The following is a 23915-nucleotide window of genomic DNA, read 5'->3' on the forward strand; positions in this document are numbered from 1 at the left end:
AAATGAGTTGCTGCATAAGAACAATACTGAAATTACTCTGTAATATTGGAATTTTTTCCTTTGATGTTAATAAAACATCTCTGACAGGCAATAAAATGTTTAAACCATATATTTCTTCAACAGAATAAAGCCTTTCCAAAAGAACCTTATAGCAGGGAACAATTATTGTTAATGTATGTTTTATCTGTAAAAACCAAATGCAATAAGTTTGCCTTCATAAAGAGCCTTTCTTCAAACTAGATTTGTGACGAGAGTTTACTTACCCTTCCCAGAAAGGGAATAAAAGCCACCTTAAGCACATGTCAGATCTGATCCCTATTTCAATTCATGCTGAATAAAAGAGGAGAATTATCTATCGTAAGGGTCATCTCTCTGAGTCCTTAAAATTTACTATAATAGGATGGCTTCCAGTACACGCTGTTGAATATCCCTGCCATTTCTCTATGGCAGGTACACTTGGTTGAATAGTGTCCTCCAAAAATTCACGCCCACCCAGGACCTCAGAATATGACCTTATTTGGAAATATGGTCTTTACAGATGTAATTGGTTATGATGAGGTCTTACTGGATTTGGATGGACCCGAATTTAATATAACTGCTGTCCCTATAAGAGGGACATTTGTACAGAGAGACACAGACACAGAGGGAAGATGATGGAGGCAGAGATTGGAGTGATGCAGCCACAGGCCAAGGAATGCCTGGGGAAGAGACAAGGAAGGATCCTCCCCTAGAGGCTTTTGAGGGGGTGTGGTCCTCCCAGCACCTTGATTTCTGGCTACTAGTCTCCAAAACTGTGCAAGAATAAATTTCTATTGTTTTGATCCACCCAGTTTGTGGTAATTTGTTATGGCAGTTCTACAAAACTAAGATAGCAGGATGCATTGACCCAAACTGGTTCAGTAAGAACACTAAGAAAAAACATTTGGTGTTTTATTTTGTTTTAGCAGGATGCAGCAGATGATGCTGGTGTTCTTCTGAGATGCCCTCAGAGGATCTCTTTGTATGGCTTTTGCTCTCTCCCCCAACTTCAGTGTGTTTTTAACATTTAGCCCTTGCAGCTCTTCATCAAAAGATAGCCCTCCAGCTTCCAGGTCGCTTTTCTCACCAAAAGTGCCCGGGGATTTACCACTCTACCTTGCCTGCTGCCCTTGACCAATGACTGGTTCAGAAGAATGAAAGCCCACCTTCCTCACCCTAGGTTCGGACAACTCTGAGGCAAAACTTAAACTCCAGAGCTCACCTATGGGATCAGGCTGAAGGTACTTTCTGTGAGTTTGTGCCTGACATGGCACTAGGGTGACCAAATCATCCTGGTTTGCCTGAGATTCTCACAGTTTTAGCACCAAAAGCCCTATGATCCTGGGAATCTCTAAGTCCCTGGCAAACCAGGATGATTAATCATCGTAAGTGGCACCCTTGCTTGGATTCTTCCCATTCCCTGTCCTGCTTCCCCTAGTCCCCTACAGGTCTCCCTTAGGAGGGCTTCCTTATTTATTAGATCACCTGTATACAAATCCCCATTGAGAATTTGCTTGTGGAGAAACCTGGTCTAAGACACTACAGACACTGGTGGCAGGGAAGGGTAAAAAGCACATAAGAGACTTAAGGATTTGGGCATTTTGTGTTGGAGAAATTAAGCTATTAATTCACATTGTGTAACTCATGTTCCCAGTGGTTGGCAAATAAACATCTCAAACTCAAGAAACGAAGGGAGGGAGGAATTTTTTGTTTGTTTCAGAGATGGGGTCTCACTATGGACTCGAATTCCTGGGCTTAAGAGATCCTCCAGGCTTCAGCCTCCCAAGTAGCTGGGACTACAGGTGTGTGCCACCATGCCCAGCTACAAGGAGGAATTTTTAAGCCTCACATGTTCACCTCCAGATGCCTTAGCTTCTCAGAGTGAACCACAACAGTGACTACTGAGATAACAGCAAACACATGCTTGTTCAGAAACATACTGGCATAGAATATTTGTGAATAGTTGTCTCTTAATAATGGGGTCAATTCTATCTTTTACCACAAATCAAGATTTTGTTTCTAATATGGTTTCTGTTTGGGGAAATTTTCCCTTCAGAGGACTCCTGATGGGACATTAGTAGCCAATGAAGAAACATAATGGGGGAAAGAATTCAATGTAGATAGGGTATGTATATATGTATGTATGTATTTGGGGTTTTTTTTTGTTTTTTTTTTTTGAGACACTCTGTTGCCCAGGGTAGAGTGCCGTGGCATCAGCCCAGCTCACAGCAACCTCAAACTCCTGGGCTCAAGCAATCCTTCTGCCTCAGCCTCCCGAGTAGCTGGGACTACAGGCATGCGCCACCATGCCTGGCAAATTTTTCCAAAAAATTTTAGTTGTCCGATTAATTTCTTTCTATTTTTAGTAGAGATGGGGTCTCGCTCTTGCTCAGGCTGTTCTCAAACTCCTGAGCTCAAACAATCCCAATCCATCTGCCTCGGCCTCCCAGAGTGCTAGGATTACAGGTGTGAGCCACTGCATCCGGCCTGTATTTGTTTTTTTATGGGGCTAAGACCTGGGAAGAGATAGGGTATTTAAAATGTTCTATTGATATCTTTTATAAGTGGTTTGTGTTTGAGTCTCTTGTAAGGTTAACTTTTATCTTCCAAAAGGCTTATTTATTGTTTATGGTGCTGAGAGTATTTTAACACAGGGCCTCTCCTAGGGGGATCTGCATATTTTTTATATTAGCATATTTATTTATGCATTTATACTATTATGCAAATAAAGATATTTACATGTTAAGAAATTCCAGCCATACAAAAGGATAGACAGTTGTGCTCCACATAACAACATTTGAGTCAACGACAGACCATGTATACAATGGTAGTCCCATAAAATTATAATAGAGCATGTACAGAAACCTGATATATGGCACTTGATATTGGCATTGCAGATAAAGTAGCAGAAATGATTGATATTCAGTAATGGTGCTTGAACATTTGATGTTCCATATGAAAAATATATATATATATATATATATATATACATATATATATAAGCAAATAAATATATACTGTCTAGGGTTTTTGTAAGTATCCCCTATGATGTTCACACGATTGCTTGGAACATATCCCCTTTGTTAAGCGACACATGATTGTACAGTGAAAATAGTCTCCCTCTTACCTCTGTCCTTGAACCTCCCAGCTACCCTCCTCAGAGGCAACATCTACTACCAGTTTTTTGTGCATCAAAAGGGTTACACTGGGCCTGTGAAAGAAACCATTCCTTCCCATACATTCTGTGAGAGATTAGCAACAAGGGGGTCATCCTCGTAGCCATGTGGGACTCAGATTTTAAAAGCCAAAGGGCCCTTGAACTTGAGTTTTGAAACATTATGCTGGTATAGATGCCATCACCGTGACCTTCATATCAGATTGACATTTTTCTACCAAATTGCAGTATTAGAAAAATGACAGCATTGTTCCCATGCAGTGGGAATTCTATGCTGTCTGGATTTCATTGCTTTCTTTAGCCTTTGTGGTGGTAATGCACAAGATGCCAGTCATCATAATGGCCGGTATCAGGGCATTGAAAGGGATGATGATTCAGACATGCTTTTAACACAGACTCACAGAATGAAAGGCATCAGACAAGACTATCTCTTATTGTAGAGATAGAAAATTGGGCTCTTAAGAGGCCAGATAGCTATTTAATAGTAGGGCTGGTAACATAACCTAAATTTTGTGGCCTAACCTGTGCTCTCCCTTAATGGAAGAGAGCTTTGTTTTCACTGGGTAATTGCATCTGGAGATGATTTAAGAAGGGGTTAATTTCAAGGCAGAAAGTTTCCCTACCTTTGGAGTAGCCGCCTGAAGGTGCATCCCAAATTTCGCTGCGCTCATCATGATGGAGTGCAGGATGTTGTTCCCATCCCCAATCCAGCTAAGGGTAAGACCTTTCAGAGAGCCATAGTGTTCCTAAAAGGCAAGGGATGAAGGAGATTAAATCTGGGAGGAAATCCACTTATTTGCAACAATTAGTAGTGTGAAAAATAAAGGAAATAGTCTTCTTCTCAATTTTAGTGCCTTGTTGGAATGACTAAACTACTATTTTTTTTGCATTATACAGAACAATTCAATAACATGAATGTACAATCACAAAAACGTAGCAAAATGTCCTCATATCTTAAACCAAGACATCATATGAACTCATATAGAGACTAAGATTTTCATACATTTCAAATCTGAACCTTAGTTGTATTCATTCATTCAGCAAAGAGCACCATCAATGTCCAGACACTGTCCTTGGCCCTGGAGATATAACAATGAACAAAGGAGACAAAAATCACTGCTTTTATGGAGCTTACATCTTTTGGTATAAGAAAGGGGCAATACAATGTAACAGTGTAGCATGATGGTTCTGAGCATGTTCCCATTTATATAAAGTTGAAAAACATGTCCAATAATGCTGTCTGTTGTTTATGGATACAGATGTGTGCAGTTAAATTATAAACACATGGCTTGGAATTATAAACAGGAACATCAGGATAATAACTTCTTTGTGGAGTAGGAGGAAATGGGGTCAGGCAGAGTTACATGGTGGCGCTTCAACTCTATCTGAAATGTTTAATTTAAAAACATTACATTCTAAAGTAATTACTTCATCATGTTAAGATTTGATCAAACTGTGTAATGTGGGTACATAGGTGTTTGTTTTATTTTTCTCGCAGTGTCTGTGTGTTTCATATATTTTATATATTTATAAAGATAAAAAAAAGAGAAAGGCTAAGCAACTTGGAGATCACAGAACTAGTAGGGGGCTAAGCTAGGATTTAATTCCAGGTCCATCTGATTTAGATTCCATACTCTCAAGAAGCTGCTATTCATTCAGCTCCTACTTTGAATATCTCCTATATGAAGGCATTGCATGAGGTCCTGCATGGGACACTATAATGAATTGGACAGCTCTTTCTCTGTCAGTGAATTTATAACCTAGTAATGATAAAGCCCCAGGAGGAAGTATTAAATTATCTGGTGTATATGTAAAGCCACACCTGAAGACAGCCACTTGGTGTCTGATATCGTTGTATCATCTTCTCTGCATGGATCTTATCCACATCTCGGAAGAGCTTCCTTTTGAGCTTAACCTCACATTTAAACATGTGTAGCTTATTCAAATGGGGAGGAAGATGGGCCTATCCAATTTGCTTTGTCTCCTCAGAATCATCCACAGACACAGAAATCATGGCTATTAGGATTTCAAGTGGCAATATCATGTAGATTGGCAGTGGCAAACCAAATGAGATGAATCTCTCAAAGTTATTCAAGTTCCTAATTTGGGGGTACTCGACTGGCTAAATTTGAGCCTCAATCTATATATTTTGCACATTCTCAGTTTCTTAAAATGGTAGAAAGTGGCCCCCTTTTCCAAAGTGGTTTAGTAATCGACTGTTTTGAATATTTAAAGCCCACTCCATTAGTCTTCACTCCCAAATCACAGACTCTAATGTATGTAGGATCACATAAGGGTTATCCATTCTGTATGTCCCCATGTTTCTATTCATCCATTGTGTTAAATATGGCACCAAAAAGCAAAGTGATTAATAGAGCAGAAGGTGAGAGAGGGGCTAAAAGGATTTGAGAACAGGGTTGAAAGCAGAAGGATCCTATAGTATGTTTTTAACAATACCCTGTTTTCCCCAGATATGTAGAATGCACACATAAGCTATAATTCTTTTTCAAGATGATATTTGAAAATAAAATGCCAATATCATAATTTAAGTAAATGATTCCATTTAAAGCTAATCAGGAATTATTTGCCGATTTTGCTCTTTTGTAAGGCAAAGAAATAAACCAACCTGGAGCGTGAGGTAATCAGCCAGGATCTGGATAGGATGGTACAAATCTGACAACCCATTGACAATTGGAATGGAAGCTTCTTCAGCCAGGATGTCCAGATCTGATTGTTTATACACGCGAGCCAATACTGCATCTGTCATGCTAGACAATACACTGTGGAAAACCAAGAAAAGATAATCTAAGTTAATTATGCTCAATAACTCCTTGTTTAATACAAGATTCTAAATAGCAAGAAGAAATGCTAATCATAGAATTTTTACTAACAACTACCTATCAACATGACAGATTTAAAAGCTAATATTATACATGTTGTATCACATAAGCCGGATGTACCTCTCATGTCTTATCCAGTGACCAGTGATTTTAGATTTTTATGAAAATAAGAAATCAATTGTGAACCCAGCAAACATGATGATGCATTATAATTGATAAATGGCAGTTGGTTAAGTTAAAAGGGACGAGACCAACAATATGATATACAGAAAAATATTAATGACCTGTCATGTGGCTAATTTTCTTTCACATTATCCCACAGAAAAATATACATTTTCACTTTAAAATTGAAAGTGCCAGTGTAGCAGCCATGGAAGTACACACACAGATCACTCTACAGAGAGAACCTGCTGAGAGAAGTGCCTTTGGTCTTGGGGATCCTCTGCAGCATTCCTGCCAAGGCCACCCTCTCCACAGGCTGTTCCCAACCCAATGACAGAGCATGGTGGGGAGGGGGTGTAGGGACTAGAGCTGGGCCATTTCTGCCTGACAGGGGACCTCTCTAATGGGCAGTCTGTACTCTGGGCTCCCCATCAGCCTGGCCCAGACTTTTCTAGAGCTGTGCTGCCATCTGAGGCTCTCCCTACCCACCTCTCCTTCCTTCCTATCTCCTGCCACAGGGGTCAGCCCTGCCTCCCAGTCTAAAGCCTCTTCCTACCTCCTTCTTCTCCATCCCTCCTTTATCCTTCTCGGGTGATTCCCTCAAAACATCTCTTGCACATCTCATTCTGTCTTGGAATCTGCTTCTTAGTGGACCTGAATTGACACAGCCAGCAATGAACTCTGGTGCTTATAAAATCCAAGAGCCACTCAAAAGACTCATTGCCCCCTGGAATTAGAGGCTCAAAGATTGAAAACCATATTCTTATAACAATATTTTCTAGACTTTCAGATTTTTTTCAAATTTTCATATATTTCTTATACCCATGGTTCTTAGATTTTCAGCTTTAATGAATCAGCAAAATTTCCCAGAACATATGGAGATCAACATAAGATTCCCAACTCTGTTTAGCAAATTAAGGGCATGAGAAACAAGCAAATAAGCAAGTATAATATATCATAGCCCTCATTAATAAAAAAGGACATCTTTTAATACCAAAAAATGTATGAAGGACAGAATTTCAAAGAATAATCCTTGCAATGAATTAATTGAGCTTTATAAAATTTACTATATTATTCTTATTCTTATTTTTCTTATTTTACCTCTTCTGATGAAAATTTCTCCATGGCAAGGTTAGTGGGAAGGATCAAGATTTGTAAACCACTGCTTTTAACTATCTAAGCACATCGTATACTATAGCATGAAAGAGATGAATAGAAGAATTATTAACAGTTTCTCTTTAAAACCAGGTGATGTCAGTTGGCTTCTGGTGGTGGACTAAGAACAAGGGGTTTTCAAATTTTGCTGCACATGAAAGTCACTTGGAGAGTTTTTAAAATTCTTGATGCCCAGGCAATACTCTCTATCAATTAAGTCAGAAAAATCAGAATCTGTCGCGCCGGAATCTAGGGATCAGTATTTTTTTTAAATTCCTTAGACGATTCCCAGTGTGCAACCAAGGTTGAAAACCAAAGCTAGCACCTTGCTCCTCAGATCAACAACATCAGCATCACCTGGGAGCTTATCAGAACTGCAGAATCTCAGGCCCCACTCTCATTTACTGAGGCAGCATCTGCATTTTAAAAGGTCTCCAGGTGATTGCGTTTGCATATTAAAATTTGAGACTACAAATAAAGAGGGTATTGAGGCCCATATTTTTGAAAGTATCATCCATTCTTTTATTAAAATCATAATCAGACAAAAAAATCAAGAGTAGGCAAAGCTTCTGAGATGGAAACTCACAAAAACAGAGGACTTTGTCCATAATATCCTTAGCAGGGAGTACTTTCTAGTTCAATTGAAAGAAAAAGGCATCTTAAATCCTCAGAGAAAAGAATAACTCATTACCTTCCATTAATGCCACTCTCCTTTAGAGTAAACAGCTACTTGACCTATCTGATGCCATAAGGCAATGGTTCCCAGACTAAGTGAAGAACTAGGAAATTACCCAGAGGCCTAGGCTCTGGAAATAGAGTAGGCCGTAGGCCTTTGAATTACTAATCAAGTTCCTCAAGTGATTCATATAAGCTTCCAAAGTTCAAGAACCACTGTCCTGAAGCATAGATTGCTATGTTGAAAGAATTTTAAATCTGTTCCCCCTTTCTTTAAGATTTTATTACAAATACCCTTCCCAGTACAGACAAACCAATGTTTCATACTGTAAGAATGCAGGCTTCTAACTCTATCATGGGAAAGTAACTGAGATGGAGGAAGATCTATAAGATCATAAGATCAATAAGATCTATAATTATAATCAACTATCAATTCCCTATTTTAGAAGAATTGGTTAATTTTATGATACCTAAAACTGAGAGAGAGAGACTGACAGAGAGAAAGAGAAGCAGAGGGGTATTTGACCCTAGAGGTCATACTTCAGACTTCATTAAACATAAAATCACTTCCTAAAATGTGTTCAGATAGAATAAAAAATCTGGATTAACATTGTAGTTAACCTTAGTGGAATCTCATAGTCAGAAAAGCAGATTTGACTTCTATTTCAGCCTTTCAAATCATTTTAGGCAGCTAGGACCATAGGCTACCAAACTCTTACAATTTTCATGAACTTTAATAATGTGTTGTTGAGTTTTGCTAGATTTAGTGCCTATCACATGTAAACATTATCTTAACCTCAAAGATGAAGATATCAAGGCCTTCTAAAACATCGAACTAATTACAGAAAGATTAGGAAAGAGTGAAGAAGATGAGGTTGAAAAATAGAAATGCTGGGGGAGCAATTGGATAAGTCAATGCCCTATACACGAGTCTTTTGAGAAGCTTGATAAAAGGCGTTGTGTCTCCCACTCTTGAACAAGTCCTCATCCCCAAAACTCTTGAAGCAAAACAGCCAAAATACAAGCATACTTTCATTTGTTCTGTTTATAATGCCAAGTTGGTATCCCTGGAAACTGTATGGGGTAATTTTATGGAAGGGTGGCTGGTTGGCTTTATTGAGGTTGCCGAACACTTTCTAGAACAGAGGTTCTTTACCTTGGCTGCACATTAGTATCACCTGTGGAGCTTTACAAAACCCTGATGCCATATTCTGCTCTTCGGAAGGTTGAATCAGAAGCTACAATAGTGGGATCCACATCAATGATTTTAAAGCTTTCCAAGTTAATCCAATATTAAGACTAGGCTGAGAACCATTGTCCTGGGGGGTGGGGAGAGAGAGAGAGAGAGAGATTGGAGGCAGGAGGACAGGGGGCTACAATGCTGCTGGGTGGCACAATGGGTCAATGTAGAAGAGGAAAGTCTTAGTAATTGCTGAAATCCCATGCAATAAGAAAAGTAAAGACTAGCATCATGATATGTTGTATTGGAAAGAATAAGATTCCATATGCTTATGAAAAAAGTATTTTCCTTTCAGCTCAGTTACTACCAAGAGCAGTCCCACGGCAGCAGCAGTAGCTGTAGTTTCTCCCCCCGCCCTTGACGCTTGTAAACATCCCTAGTGCCCAGATTTTGGTCTCTAATATTGTTCTATACAAACAAACAAACAAAAAAGGGAACTAGAAACCATCAGAAGACAGAAAATTCCATGTCCTTGGGCAGAACAAAATTAGAATAGGTCTATAACATTCTGTTGTTGCCAGGAGACAAGAGTGATTTTTAAAGTGGCAGAGATACTTCTAAAGGAGCTCTAGTTTATCAAGTCATGATTATTTACAGTAATAAAAATCATTAAGTGAGATAAATTGTGCTTGTAAAAGGCCATGATACTTATGAGAAAAGAATTAATATAAAGAAAATTTATAATACATAATGGTAACATCAAAGACAGTAGATATTACCATAAACACATAAATGTATTTACTTAAATAAGTAGGAAAGTATTTATATACAACTATAGATACAGATAGATATTTTGTGTTTTTTGTTAAGTATATTTCTGTTCATATAGTATAGATATATATTATGATTTTATTTGCATATACCACAAAGAATTAACATAATTTGTAAGCCACATAGTCCTAGAAATAGTAGAAACTGTGCTGACAGACCCCATCAACATTTGTGGTCTTATATATGAGTGAAAAAGAAAAGGAGTACAGCAGCAGTTGTGCATACGATTTCCAATTAGAAAGATGATATAACCATTTATTCCAAAATAGTGACTTGATTAACTGTCCTGAAAAACAAATCTATATTTTCAGACTTACTTTCGTGTTTCTCTGGGCATAACGTCTTTTGATGATTTAACTAATTACAACATAATGCCAATAAGAAATGTACATGTTTTTAAATAATGAAACCAGGCTAGGTTAATACATTATAAAAATATTACAATGGGTCATGTACTGCCAGAGGTTAAAAACAAACAAATAAAACTTAAAAAACACCTCACCCTCTAAATTTCTTACAAAATCAGAATCTACATGAAAGACAGAAATAAGGATCCTGCAGTAGACAGAAAAATGGCCCCCCAAAATATCCATATCCTAATCCCCAAAACCTATGAATATGTTACCTTAATTGGCAAAAGGAATTTTTCAGATATGATTAAATTAAGGATTTTGAGATGAAGAGATTATCCTGAGGTGGGCCCAATATAATCACAAGAGTCTTTATAAGACAGAGGCAAGAGATCAGAAATGAGAGAAGATGCTACAATGTTGGGTTTGATGATGGTGGAAGGGGGCCCTGAGCCCAAGGATATAGGCAGTTTCGAGAAGATGTAAAAGACAAGGAATCTCCACTGGAATCTCCAGAAGGAACACAGACCCATGTGCCCATTTTAGACTTCTGACCTCCAGAACTGTAAGATAATAAATTTGCATTGTTTTAAACCACTAAGTTTGTGGTAATTTGCTAAAGCAGCAATAAGAAACCAATATAGATCCCATGACAGAAAGTGAAAACTATGTAATAAAAAGATATTCAGCCTAGTGGCCAACAGCTTGAATTTAATTCCTCTTGAATTTAGCAATCAATTCCCACTAATCAACCAAAATTTAAGTGGACAACAATCCACTTAACCTACATCCCTGGCTTCCTGAGATGATTTTTTTTTTCTTTCCAGTCTTGTAAACCCTGAGAAGGTATAAAAACAGTCTCTTGTAGAATTCTCAGCAAGCCAGCAATGTATAAAAGCTTAAATTCCAGGACCATGCAAGAGTAAGAATGAAATGAGGTTTCACAGTGGCTCATGACTGTAATCCTAGCACTTTGGGAGGCTAAGGCAGGAGGATCACTTGAGGCCAGGAATTTGAGACCGGTCTGAGCAACACAATGAGATACTGTCTCTACAAAATAATAATAAAAAAATTAGCCAGTCATAGCGGCACACGCCTGTAGTCCCTGCTACTTGGGAGGCTGAGGCAGAAGTATCACTTGAGCGCAGGAGTTTGAGGCTGCAGTGAGTTAAGATTGTGTCATTGCACTCCAGCTGCCTGGGTGACAGAGCAAGACCCTGTCTCAAAAATAAAGAATGTTTAAGAATAAAATACAAAGTTAAATCTATGCTATTAATAGCATTGTATCCAGTTTTGTTGTCAAAATATTAATCAGCTCTGTAATCAATGTGATTTTTTTGTGTATTTTTTCCTTTGTAAAATGCTTACAGAAGGGAAATTTGAAATGCTAGGCATGTGATTAAGTTAAATGTTTAAAAGCATTTGATTAAGTTTTCAATCAATGTTTAAACAGTTGAGGAGACTTGTTTTGTTCATTTAATATGCATTTGATTTATTGGCTGTATATGTAGTATGTGAATGTTTAAAGCAATGAAAACTTGAACGTACATCAGAATCACCAGGAGGGCTTATTAAAACACAGTCAGTCTATAAGAGTTTTCCCAACATTTTCTTCTAGAATTCTTAAGGTTACATGCCTTAGGTTTAAGTCTGTTATCCACCAAGAGTTGATTTTTGTGAGAGGTGAGAGGTGAGAGGTGGGGATCCAGTTTCAATCTTCTGCATATGCTATATCAACAGCTGTACTCCATGAGCACTTTTGAGCAGAAACATGATTAAAAAATAGATAGTCAAAAAAAAAAACACAGTCATCTATATTTTTGATTCAGTAGGTCTTGTTTGAGGCCTGAGAATTTGCATCTCTTAAAAGCTCTCCCAAGGGCTGCTTATGCTGCTGGTTTGGTGACCATGCTTTGAGAACCAGTGGTTTGGAGGAATGTTTGCTATTTTGTTTAAAAGAATACTAAATGTTTCATAAAGTTAATAGATTGGATTGTAAACAAAGGAAAAAGAGTAGGTAATAGTCCTGTAGGCAAAAAAAGCCCCTTGGACATTAAAGTATCTGTGGGCAAAAGGGAGCATGACAAAGCTTGACAGACAATGCCACTTTAGTCCTCCATCAGCCACAGAAGCTTCAGGTGAAGAGGAATCCAATGATACGCCGGCGAGCAGAAGCAGCTCCCAGGTTGTTTTCACATTGTTCCACTTAGAGGAACAAAGATACTGTTCCCTCACTTAATTAGACAATTCGTTCACATTATTTTGTCAGTGGCATAGGTTTCTACTTCACGCTTAAAGTTGCTATAAATCATAGAGAAATCATCATTCTTATTCTTCCAGGCTACTAAAAATCTTTAAAAAATAAAAAAACAAGCCTTTCACTGGAGACAATGTCAACCCTGTAACTAGAGCTGGACTACAGGCACATTAACAGTAATCTGGGCTTTATATAGCTCTCCATCAGTTCAAAACCCTAGCTTTAAGCATTGTAAAAACTTTATTATACATGCTACAAATGAAAGGTTGATAAATTAAAAGTACTTTCTGGTTCTGACTTTTCATTTCAGCCTCTTTTTACTTCCATTAAGTATATAGAGTTCTGCTTGCCTTCAAGTGCATTTCTGTAGCTTTGCAGACAATCTTAGGCATCTGCCAACATGATAGTGAAAAAGCTTTTGCAAAATCCAAATTACCCAAATTTAAAGTTTCCCACATATTCCAGTTTGCCCTGGATGTTTAATAGCCAATATTAGGACTTTCCAAAAATGATTAACAAGTTAAAATATTCATTCAACTTATTTTACCTAAATGTTTCAAATGTGGTCTACTTTCCACCATCATCTCTTTTCCTACATTTTAGAAAAAGGAGAAGCATGGTGTGGGATTTTAAATGGAAAGATGGTTCAGGAGATAAAATGTTAACATCAATTATTTCTGGGTGATGGTGGTGTCAGTGGCTCTATCTATATTTTTGATGTCTTTCAGTATTTTCTATCAAAAATAATATTACTGTAATAATCAGAGAAAATATCATTCCCCAACAAAAAGAAAATTTCTCACAAAGGTGATTTTGAAAGTAATTGGAAATGAACTAGGGTTTCTTAGAGCAATGGCTAATTCTTGGCCTTGGTAAAGAAATGTACAAGATGAGCCTGGAACATCTTGTCATACCGAAAAACAAGGCAGTTATCAAAGACTAGTAGAGTTAGGTCAAACTGACCCAACTGGAACACAGATCACATTGGCCAAATATGAGACAATTTTAGCATCAATAAGAATAATCATTGCAATGAATTGAAACCATCAAATGTATTAAAATCCAACACGTTTATAAAGATACTAAAAACACCCAGAAGAACATCGAGAAGAGTCATAGCAAGACCAATTCCAACTCAATTTAAAAGAGAACTTTCAGATTGTATAAACCCGTGGTCAGAACAGTCAGACTATGTAAAAATGGAACAAGATAGCTCAGTGTGTAAAGAGTGCCCTAATACTGGATATCTTCAGGCAGGGCTCAATGACCATTCTGAAGGAGTGATGTGGAGGAGGCGTGAAAAGGATGGATGATATAAATAAATCCTTTCCAACCCTTAGTTTCTGTAATTCTTTGATATTTTTTCCTTTGGTATAAAATTAAAACTTATTTAGAAATTAACTAAAACACCCTGAAGGCTAAAACAAAACAAAGCAAAACAAAACAAAAAACACAATAATCAAAGTCTTTCACTACCCCAGAAAAACCTGGTGCAGATTTTGTGTGATTAAGTGAACAAATACTAAAAAAAAAATAAATAAAATAAAATTAAAAAGCCGCAAGTAGTGTGCTGGGACAGATCTTAAGAGCAAAGGTGGATGTTGACGAGATGGACAATCACACAGCAATCCTGATGCTCTTAGAAGGAGTTGTTTTTAAAATATTGCAACATGGTGAATGTGTCACAAAAGCCAAAGGCAAACAGAAGCTGCATTGTCATAGGGTCCTGCCATGCATTCTCCCTTTTGTTTCCATCCTGCCTTGCTTGAATCAAACTGCATACCTTCTAAACTCTAGTTTGCTATCCAGCTTATCACTTGAACAGCTGACTGGGAAACAGTGGGAGGAAATTTTGGTGGTGCATAATGACACCATCGAGAATTTTGTAATCTTTTTTTTTAAAAGGATGTGTCCTATTTTTCTTTTTGTCAAAGCAGGCCAAAGCCCTAGAGGAGACATAAGCTTTATCCCCAATGTAAATCGATCAAGGGATAAACTCTCTGACTGAGTTTCCTTCTAGGAAAGAGAATATTCTAACCCTCTGGCGTCTTTATCCAGATTATCGTTTTAGTTATATCAGCTATAAGAATGATGAGGAAACAATAATATTAATACCTTCAGCAAACCTAGATGGGCTCTTTTCAAATGGGTTGGTGTTGGAAGAAGCCAGAAATGTTGAATGAAATTTCCATATTCAATTTACCAATGAAGGATTCTATAATGGCCAGATTGTTTTGGCTTACATGTTAGGTCCCAAGTTTGGAGACCTCAGAGAAAAATTGGTGGGGCATTCAGAATTACCTCCTCAAAATTTACTGTTGGAAAAAAGAAAAAATTTACTGTTGGAAGTTCAGTGTTGGGTCAGTATAAGCTGTTCAGGAAATCACAGAGATGGCCAGAATTGAGTCAGAGCTTGTCCTGAGATTGGGTTAGATCGTAAGTTGATTCAACCAACATTACTTGAACTTCTTCTGTATGCTTGCCTTTTACAAGTATGATCTCATTTATCCTCATATAACACACTGAGATAAGAATTAGTATCTCCATTTTGCAGCTGAGGAACCTGAGACTCAGAAGTATCTGGCCCAAACCGTAAGGGCCAGTATGTGATAGAGCTGTGAATTGAACTGAAGCCTGACTCTGCTTCGAAGCCCCTGCCCTTGGCACTACAGAACACTGTTTAAAAGAGAAGATATCATCATTCATGCTGTGAGAGACTGGCTTTTGTCATCATTAAACAAGGATATACAATTGTTGTGCCTGCTAGTTTTTTGGTGTAAAGATTCATGGAGGTATTAATATCATATTTCCCATTAGGTGCCAGTTTATTAGTACCTAATTAGGTGTATACTTCCCATTAGTTATCAGTATTTTAAAACATTTTACCAACAAGCATAGGAATTTACCTTTTTTGATCTTAATATCATTGGCATAAATACCTTAATAACAATATTCCAGCTTTTAAAAATATTCCTTTCAATATGACAATGGTTCACTTCTTCTCTTGAGGACTATGTCTCATCCATAAATCCCTCTATAACTTCCACGATTTTAGGTATCAGAATAACAATGACTGGAAACCCTTCTATTTTGCCACAAGGGTATGTGGATACATAGTTATAGTGGGTTGAATGGTATCCCCCCAAAATTCATGTTTCACCCAGAAACTCAGAATGTGACCTTGTTTGGAAGTAGGATCTTTGCAGATGTAATTAGTTAAGATGAAGTCACACTGTAGTAGGGTAGGTCCTAAATTCAATAACGGGTGTCCTTATAAGAAGAGGATAGGATACATAGAGGCACACAGAGAAGAAGTCCAGGTGAAGATGGAGGCGGAGTTTGGGGTGATGCAACTTCAAGCCAATGAATGCCAGGGATTGCCAAGAACCACCAGAAAGGGAATTGTGGTCCTGCCAACACATTGATTTTGGACTTCTAGCCCCCAGAACTGGGAGAGAATAAATTTCTGTTGTTTTAAGCCACCAAGTTTGTGCCAATTTGTTATGGTAGCCCTAGGAAACAAATACAGTAGCTTACGCTGGTTTTCCTTTCCACTGGTTTTACATTATCTGGACACACTTTAGCAATCACCACCATAAAGTAAATTACATCTATAGGGAAAGTAATTAGAGTAGAACACCGTTACATTATTTGGTTTTATACTGAGCCTTTCATACACATCGTTCCTGAAGCTGCATTACTAAGTTCTGTATTAAAGAGAAAATGGCTGTGAAGCTATTATGTACCTTTCAATAGTGCACTCAGAGCATTAGGCATGAACAGCTGTCATTACAGAAGAAACTGAAAGCCTGGAAACTGGATTGGTAATATGCTACTGCTGTTGCTAAGTTTCATTTGATTTTAAACTTCCAAAGAATAAGTGATCTGAGTCATGGTAAGGTGTCAACTCTGGTGTCACATCTACAAGTCTAGAGCAAAGAAAAAAAAATAGAATATCCAGCTTTTAACCCCAGTAGAGCACCAGGAAAATAAATGACAAAATCTGAAAATACCTTCAAATCTGAAGCAAATGTAACTGAATGTATATGTGTATGTTTTGTGTTTTCTGCTATGTTAGGGGGTGAGAAAGAGTTGCTAAGAGAGAGTTGTCAAAAGAAAGAAGTAAGAAATAGGCTTGATTCTATCCGATGAAAGCCTGGGCCTCCAGGGATCCACAATGAACCAAAAACAAACAAACAAAACCCCCTCAAATCTTAAGGCTGTCTTCCCATGGCTATAGGATATACTCCCTTACCAGTTAGAGTACGTCTCAGGTAAAGGAAATTTAGAAAGATCCAGATGAGCGATTGAGCCCCAGTGTGCGGAAAAGAGTTAATATAGCAGCTCTGAGCTGGCTATCCTTCAAAGGTCTGCTTATGAGGTTGACCCTTGGCTGACATCTCGGAATTTGGACTTTAGGAGGGTTTCCACCATTCTCAGAACTGATAAGGGTGGCTCCTGTGCCTAAACTCTTGGTATATACACCATGATTTATGTTGAACACCTGATTTCCTTCTGGGAGTCTGGAATTTCGGGTTCATGCTAGGCAGAAGGTGCTATGTGACCAGTCCCAAATAAAAGCCTTGGGAACTGGTTTGCTGGGGGAATTATGTGCATCCTGTGTGACTCCACTGGAAGAGGACTCTTGGAAGCTTGTGCCTGGTTTCCCCTGGACTTCATTCCATGCGCCTTTTCTCTTTGCTGATTTTGCTTTGTGTTCTTTTGTTGTAATAAATCTTAGCCATGAGTATAACTGTATATTGAGCCCTTAGAGTCCTCCTAATGGATCATTGAACCTGGGGGTGGTGTTGGGGACCCCAAACACATCTGCTTCTCCAAAATATCAGTGGACAGCTCCACTTCAGTGTTCCCCTTCACTTGGCTTCAGATTCTACAATAACCAACTCAGACTTAGCTGAGAATTTACCCACAATATTTTCTACAGTGAACAGGTCTTATTATTGTAATCAAGGAAGAAAAGAGCAATATATTTTTATCTCTTCAACTGTGACATCTTTGTACTACTTTATTATGATCTAGTTTTAAAAATGTTGCTTAACTCTAAAAGATTTTATTGTGGTAAGAATACTTACATGAGATCTAAAAAGCTTCTACACAGCAAAAGAAACAACAGAGTTTAAAGGCAACCTACAGAATGGGAGAAAATATTTGCAAACCTTATATATGATAAGGAGTTAATGTCCAAAATATATAAGGAACTTTTACAACTGAATAGCAAAAAAAAAAAAAAAAAAAGATTAAAAAGTGGGCAAAAGATTTGAATAGCCATTTCTGCAAAAAGTCACACAAATGGCCAACAGGTATATGAAAATGTGGTTAACATCACTTATTGTCAGTGAAATGCAGATGCAAACCATAATGAGATAGCACCTCACACCTGTTAGGATGGCTATTTCAAACAGACTAAAAATAAGTATTAGTGAGGATGTGGAGAAATTGGAACCCTTGTGCATCATTAGTGTAAAATGGTGCAGCTACTAGGAAAAATAATGTGGAAGTTCCTCAAAAAAATTAAACATAGAATTACCATATGATTCAGCAATCGCACTTCTGGATACGTATCCAAAATAATTGAAATCGGGATCTAGAAGAGATAATTTGCACTTTCATGTTCCTTGCAGAATTATTCACAATAGCCAAGATGTGGAAACAACCTAAATGTTCATCGACAGATGAATGGATAAATAAAATGTGCTATATATACACAATGGAATATCATTTAGCCTTAAAAAGAAGGAAGTTCTGGTACATGCAACAACATGTATGAACCTGGGAACATTATGCTAAGTGAAATACGTAAGTCACAGAAGGACAAATACTGCACGATTCCACTATGTGAGTTATCTGAAATAGTCACATTCATAAAAGGAGGGAGTAGAATGGTGGTTGCCAGGGGCTGGGGGAGAAGAGGAAATGGGAGTTACTGTTCAGCAGGTATAAAGTTTAAGTTATGGAAGATGAACCAGTAAGTTCTAGAGATATGCTGTACAATAAGTTTTCTTTTGAATATTTATTTAGGTTTTTCATTCCCTGATCCGATTTTATTTTTCCTTCCTTTGGTGGGTGAGACCAAGGACCAACCTGTAAGGGTGCTTTTTAAAACTTCAGATTTAAAATATTTATTTGCAGACATTATAATATTGCTGGCTTTCCTTCTGTTCTTGTACACATCCAGCTTGTTGCTGCCTTAGGCTTTTGCACCAGCAGTTCTTTCTGTCTGTGATGCTCTTCCCACAGCTTTGCATGCTTGGTTCTGTCTTTTCATTGAGTTCTCATCTTAACTGTCACCTCTACAGAGAGGCCTTCCTTGACCACCCAGTCTAAGGTAGCCTCAACCCCACCAACAAATCTCCCTGCTTTAGCTTCATTGTAGCAGTTATTTCAATCTACTCTTCTCTTCATGCTTTATTTATTTGTTTAGTAAAAGCCTCCTAGCCCCAGAATGGAATTTCCACTCCAACAAGAATCTTGTTTGACTTGATCAACATTTTATTCTCAGTGCTAAAACAATGTCTGGAAGAAAAATTAGGCATTCAATAACTATTTTTGAATAAATGAATAATTAAATCATTGAAACAAATAAGTGACACTTTGGAAACTGCATTTCATGGCTTTCAAGAGACTGGCCCAGTTTTCCTTTTTTATTTCATTTCTGTTGCTACATTCACTGTATACTCCCCTCAGATTCTTCCTTCACCAGCACGCAGGCACTTTTTATTCCACCAGGCCCCCAAAGAAGGCAGGCAGGCAGATGGAGAAGCAACACCATCAATCAGTGCCAGGTGTGCCCTATTCTCTTGATTTGAAAGGGCCAGCGCTGCATTTAAACATCATCCAACCCTTTTGCATCTTAAATAGTTAAACTTCTACAAAAGGCAAAAGAAGCAAACGTCATCCAATTCCTCTGCATCTTAAAAAGTTAAGCTTCTACCAAAAGCAAAGGAGGCAATTGCTATCCTGTGCATATTGACAGGGGAGATGTCATTAAGATTCACTTCCTTGCTTCTCCTGTTCAATTTCTTCTGTGGAAGGCAGTGGATTTCTCTTGTCTTTTTCAATTTAGGTTTATTGAGTTTCTGAGTCTCAGCATATCTTGTTTGTCAGATATTTTGGCAGATTAAGCAGTAATGAGGTACACAGAAGAAAGTCAGATTTCTGCATCAGCTACCCCCATTTTCTGACATCCCCCATCTCCCATCCCAGCATCTTCTGATATTGTACTATACTTATTTTCCTCATACCCTGAGGATTTCCTCCTGCCCCTTCCTAATTGCACCTGTCCCTAAGGTACAGCCTTGTGCAATTCTCCCACAATAAATCTGTGGAGCTCTTTTTTTTTTTTTTTTTAACACTGAGCTTCTATTTCTCCAGCTCACAACTTCACCCAGGGTATTTACTCCAATGGCTTGCAAACATTTGCACTTGGAGGTCCAACTGTAATTTAATATGTCCAATACCTGATCTATCACCTTCTCTATGAGGCAGAAACTCCTTTCACTTTCCTACTTCTGGCTTTTCCCTTTGTTGATTGTGCTTGGTATCCTTTCACTGTAATAAATCATAAGTATGAGTATGACTATATGCTGAGTCATGTGAGTCTTCCTAGTGAATCATCAAACCTCAGAGTGATCTTCGGGACCTCCTGACAGGCAAGCCAATGCTTTCCACAACTTATTTCCCTGCCGCTCTCATGGGTTGAATAGAAGCAGCATTAGGTGGGTAGTTGGAACAACAAGGCCTTTAAAAAAAAAGACAGCATGATTTAAAACCTGACTTAGTCAGTTTCTAAGCTCCATTAACGTCTCTGAGCCATGCTTTCCTCTTCTATAAACCTAGGCCTCACAATAATACTTACTTTGCATCATTTAAAAAGATTTAGAGATAATACAAGAGGTCCATAGTAGACCATACTATGGAGTAGGTATTATTTTCATTCAATCTTTTGGATAAGATGAAACAATCAGAAGGAATTATATGGACTCAATTTTAGGGATCCATATATCCATGGAGCAATAGGACTAATTATATGGACTCAAAAAGTCCCAATCGTGTTGGAACTTGTGAGCAGATTGTTTTTCTTAGGATCTACATAGAGCTCCTCTAACTAAGGACTTGCAGTGGGAATTGTGGGTAGAGCAAGCCCAGAAAAGAGCACGTTTATGCTTCTCTTCATCTTTCAACCCATGCTTGGCTGTTTGTTTCTTGCTTTTGGGGTCCTGCCCACTCCACTGCTTTCTGGGCCCTAACCTCTTTCTGGCTGCCAATCGGCACTGTTCATCTCTTTTCTGGATGCTCAGCTGTTACTCCAACTGAACCCTTTTCCAACCACTAATTCACACATGCTTCATTCGCCCTTATTCACCTGGTCCTCTATGGAGGTTCCCCCCTGAAACTTCTCTTTTTGATATGTCTCTGGCTTCATCCCTTGACTACCTTGTAATATTTTCTTTTGAATAAATCATATTTCACTTTTGTGGAAGCAGAATTATTAGGCAAATATAATCCCAGTCAGTGGCAGCATATTTGAAAGAAAAACTCATTTATGTTCATTTATTCTTTTTGTCCCTAGCATCCAGAGGATAATCCCACTTCTTCTTAATACTGTCATTGTCCTATCTGAAATAACATAACTAAAAGGTTTAAAGATGAGTTATTTTAAATCTCTTCAGCAAGTCAAATGAGGTGAATTCTTTAGCATATTCTAGGGTGGTTGCCATAAAAAGCAGATGGTGTCTGCAAGGAATTACTTTATGGCATATCATTTTCAGGGAGAAAAAAAAATCATTAGTCTTCTATATTGAGGGAAAAAATTTTAACAAAGACATTTGCTCTGGATCTCTCTGCCAGACATGATACAGTGGTGAGAGCACTGCATGGGGAGTCAGGAGGCCTGTGTTTCAGCCTTTCATTATAATATAGTGGGTAAGAGCCCTTCCCCACTTCTCCTTTCATCTAATTGGAGGTGAGCTACTAATACACCAATGGAATGTAAGTGGAAGTGATTGTGCCACTTTCTTGCTAAGGTGGCTTTGAAGCAAGTATGCCTTCTCCAGGCTCTCTCCTCCTAGGCCCTGCTTGGATCTAGGAGATCCACCCAGGGTGTCCTTGGAGGCCATATGTTGAAGATGGCAGAGCCACTCTCAGCCAGAGTCCTTGAATGACCACATAACTTAATAATCCGTCCTTCCCTCTTACCAATCAGGAGCATCTGTACTATGTTAAGACATTGACATTTGAGATTTTGTGTTGTTATAGTAGCTTGTATGTTTCTAATTAAGTTGTTTCACCTCTTTATGCCAATATATTTAGGTTGTTATAAAGATTAAATGAGTTAGAACAATGCCTGGCACATAATAAATGCTCAATAAATGTTAGTTATTGATATTATTACCTACTCTGATACTAACTAGTTATGAGTCATCAAACATGTCAGTTTCCCTGGACCTCCATTTCCTCAAATGTTAAATCCAAGAGTCATACTTGATGATTTCTAAGTTTTCCTAAGTTTGAAATTTTATAATCAGAAGTCTCTTCAAAAAATTGCTGAGAAAAAAATTATCTCAACCCACAGAAAGTGGCCAGAGGATGAGAGAGAGGCATTCAGAACATCAGAAAAAGAAGGAAAGGGGGAAAATAAATAACAGTACAAAGAACAATGAGAGGGAAAACCATTATTTAAAGAGAAGTATGTTTTCTTTTTGAAATTTGTCCATCAGATTCTGAAATAAGCTTTGGAGAGAAGAAAATATTTACAAACCGGGCCGTGTCTGTAAGACTTTCATTCACACCCAAATGAATATCTTGTGTGGTAAGAAAACAAGGGTGTCCTCCCAGAAGTGCAAAGCCTACAATAAAAAAAGAAAAAAAAAGTATTTTGTGAAAAAGAACTAAAGTAGGAAACAAAATTATGAAGAATTGGCACCATCTCAACTGAAAAGTCAAAATCTTTAAAGCTCTCCAACCTCTCTGATAGGGAATTCCCAGGCAAAGCAAAATGAGGAATTGAGAGAAGTAGATGAAATTTTGTGCACAAACACTTAACTTTCCTCAGGTCCTGAATAAGAGCCCATTTTTTCACCCTCTTGTTCAGGACCTGGCATTAATGAAGCATTGTTCCCTTTTGGGGGCTATGTCTAGTTTTGATTCTTTAAAATTATAAAGATGTCCATCCAGGAGAATGAAAAAATAAACTGTAGTGTGAATATGGGATATCATGGATTACAATGGATACTACTCAGTAATAAAAAGGAATGAACTAATAATGCACACGACATGGAGGAATCTCACAACATTATGCTGAATGAAAGAAGCTAGACACAAAATAGTAGATACTGTATACTTCCATTTATATGCAATTCTAGCTTAGGCAAAACTAATTTAGAGTGGCAGAAATTAAAATAGCGCTTGCTTCTCAAGAGGGCGATTGACTGGGAAGGGAGTATTGGAGGATTTTCTGGGGTAATGGAAATGTTTTCCATCTTGATAAATTTGTGGGTTACATGGGTATATGTATTTGTCAACACTGGTTGAACTTTACAGTTAAGATCTATGTAAGGTATAAAAATTATATCTTAATTTTTAAAAACTTGAAAATAAAGTAAGCATTGATGTGGTGGTTTTGAGTCACTAAGAGTCTGCAAACTCAAAGGGTTACCCTACTGTTTTCTTTATCTTTCAACCAAGACAAAGCTAAACACCACTCACACGTTACTCTCGCCACTTGTCAACCCTCCGTGCAATGTGAGGTTATTGCAGATACCTAAGCAGATAAGAATGGCTCCTGCCCTGCCCTCACAGCATGTTCCATTGGTCTGGGGAGGATAACACACAGAGAGTCTGCTGCAAGCCACTCTGGGCACAAGCAGAAGCCTTTTATCACATACTGTAGGCCAAAATCATGGGAGATGGTGACATCCAATGAGAACTTTGCTACCTCATTTGAGACAGGTTCAATGGGCAGACATTCTTCAATACATAATTAAAAGCAAATAGGCATCATTACAAGACGGAGATTTGTCCAAGGCATTTTGCAAACATTACTTTTCTCCTGTTACTGTAATGTGCCTGATTTATCTTTTGGGAAATATATAAGTCACAATTTGCTAATCCCATTTGTTTCCCATGCAATCATTAATTGCATGATGGATTGGGGTGTGAGGAGTTTCGGACTCTTGAAGGAGGAATTTGACTCAAAATCTCATGAAACACCCCACTGAAGCTTTAACACAATTTGTATATCGACTGTTATTAA

At 37.9% G+C, this 23915-nt stretch overlaps 1 protein-coding gene across 1 annotated transcript in view; it reads right to left on the reverse strand.

The window, feature by feature from the left end:
• Positions 1-23915, reverse strand: part of OTC (ornithine carbamoyltransferase) — a 55744-nt gene that overhangs the window by 9899 nt on the left and 21930 nt on the right. The window contains exons 4-6 of the mRNA XM_012642085.1: positions 22422-22509; positions 5820-5973; positions 3817-3939 (exon numbers count right to left, since the gene is read on the reverse strand). Coding sequence (XP_012497539.1) covers positions 3817-3939; positions 5820-5973; positions 22422-22509 — 365 coding nt within the window. The remainder of the gene's footprint in view (positions 1-3816; positions 3940-5819; positions 5974-22421; positions 22510-23915) is intronic.

This window comes from Propithecus coquereli, unplaced genomic scaffold, assembly GCF_000956105.1.
Source record: "Propithecus coquereli isolate 6110/MARCELLA unplaced genomic scaffold, Pcoq_1.0 Scaffold173, whole genome shotgun sequence".
NCBI classification, from domain to species: Eukaryota; Metazoa; Chordata; class Mammalia; order Primates; family Indriidae; genus Propithecus; species Propithecus coquereli.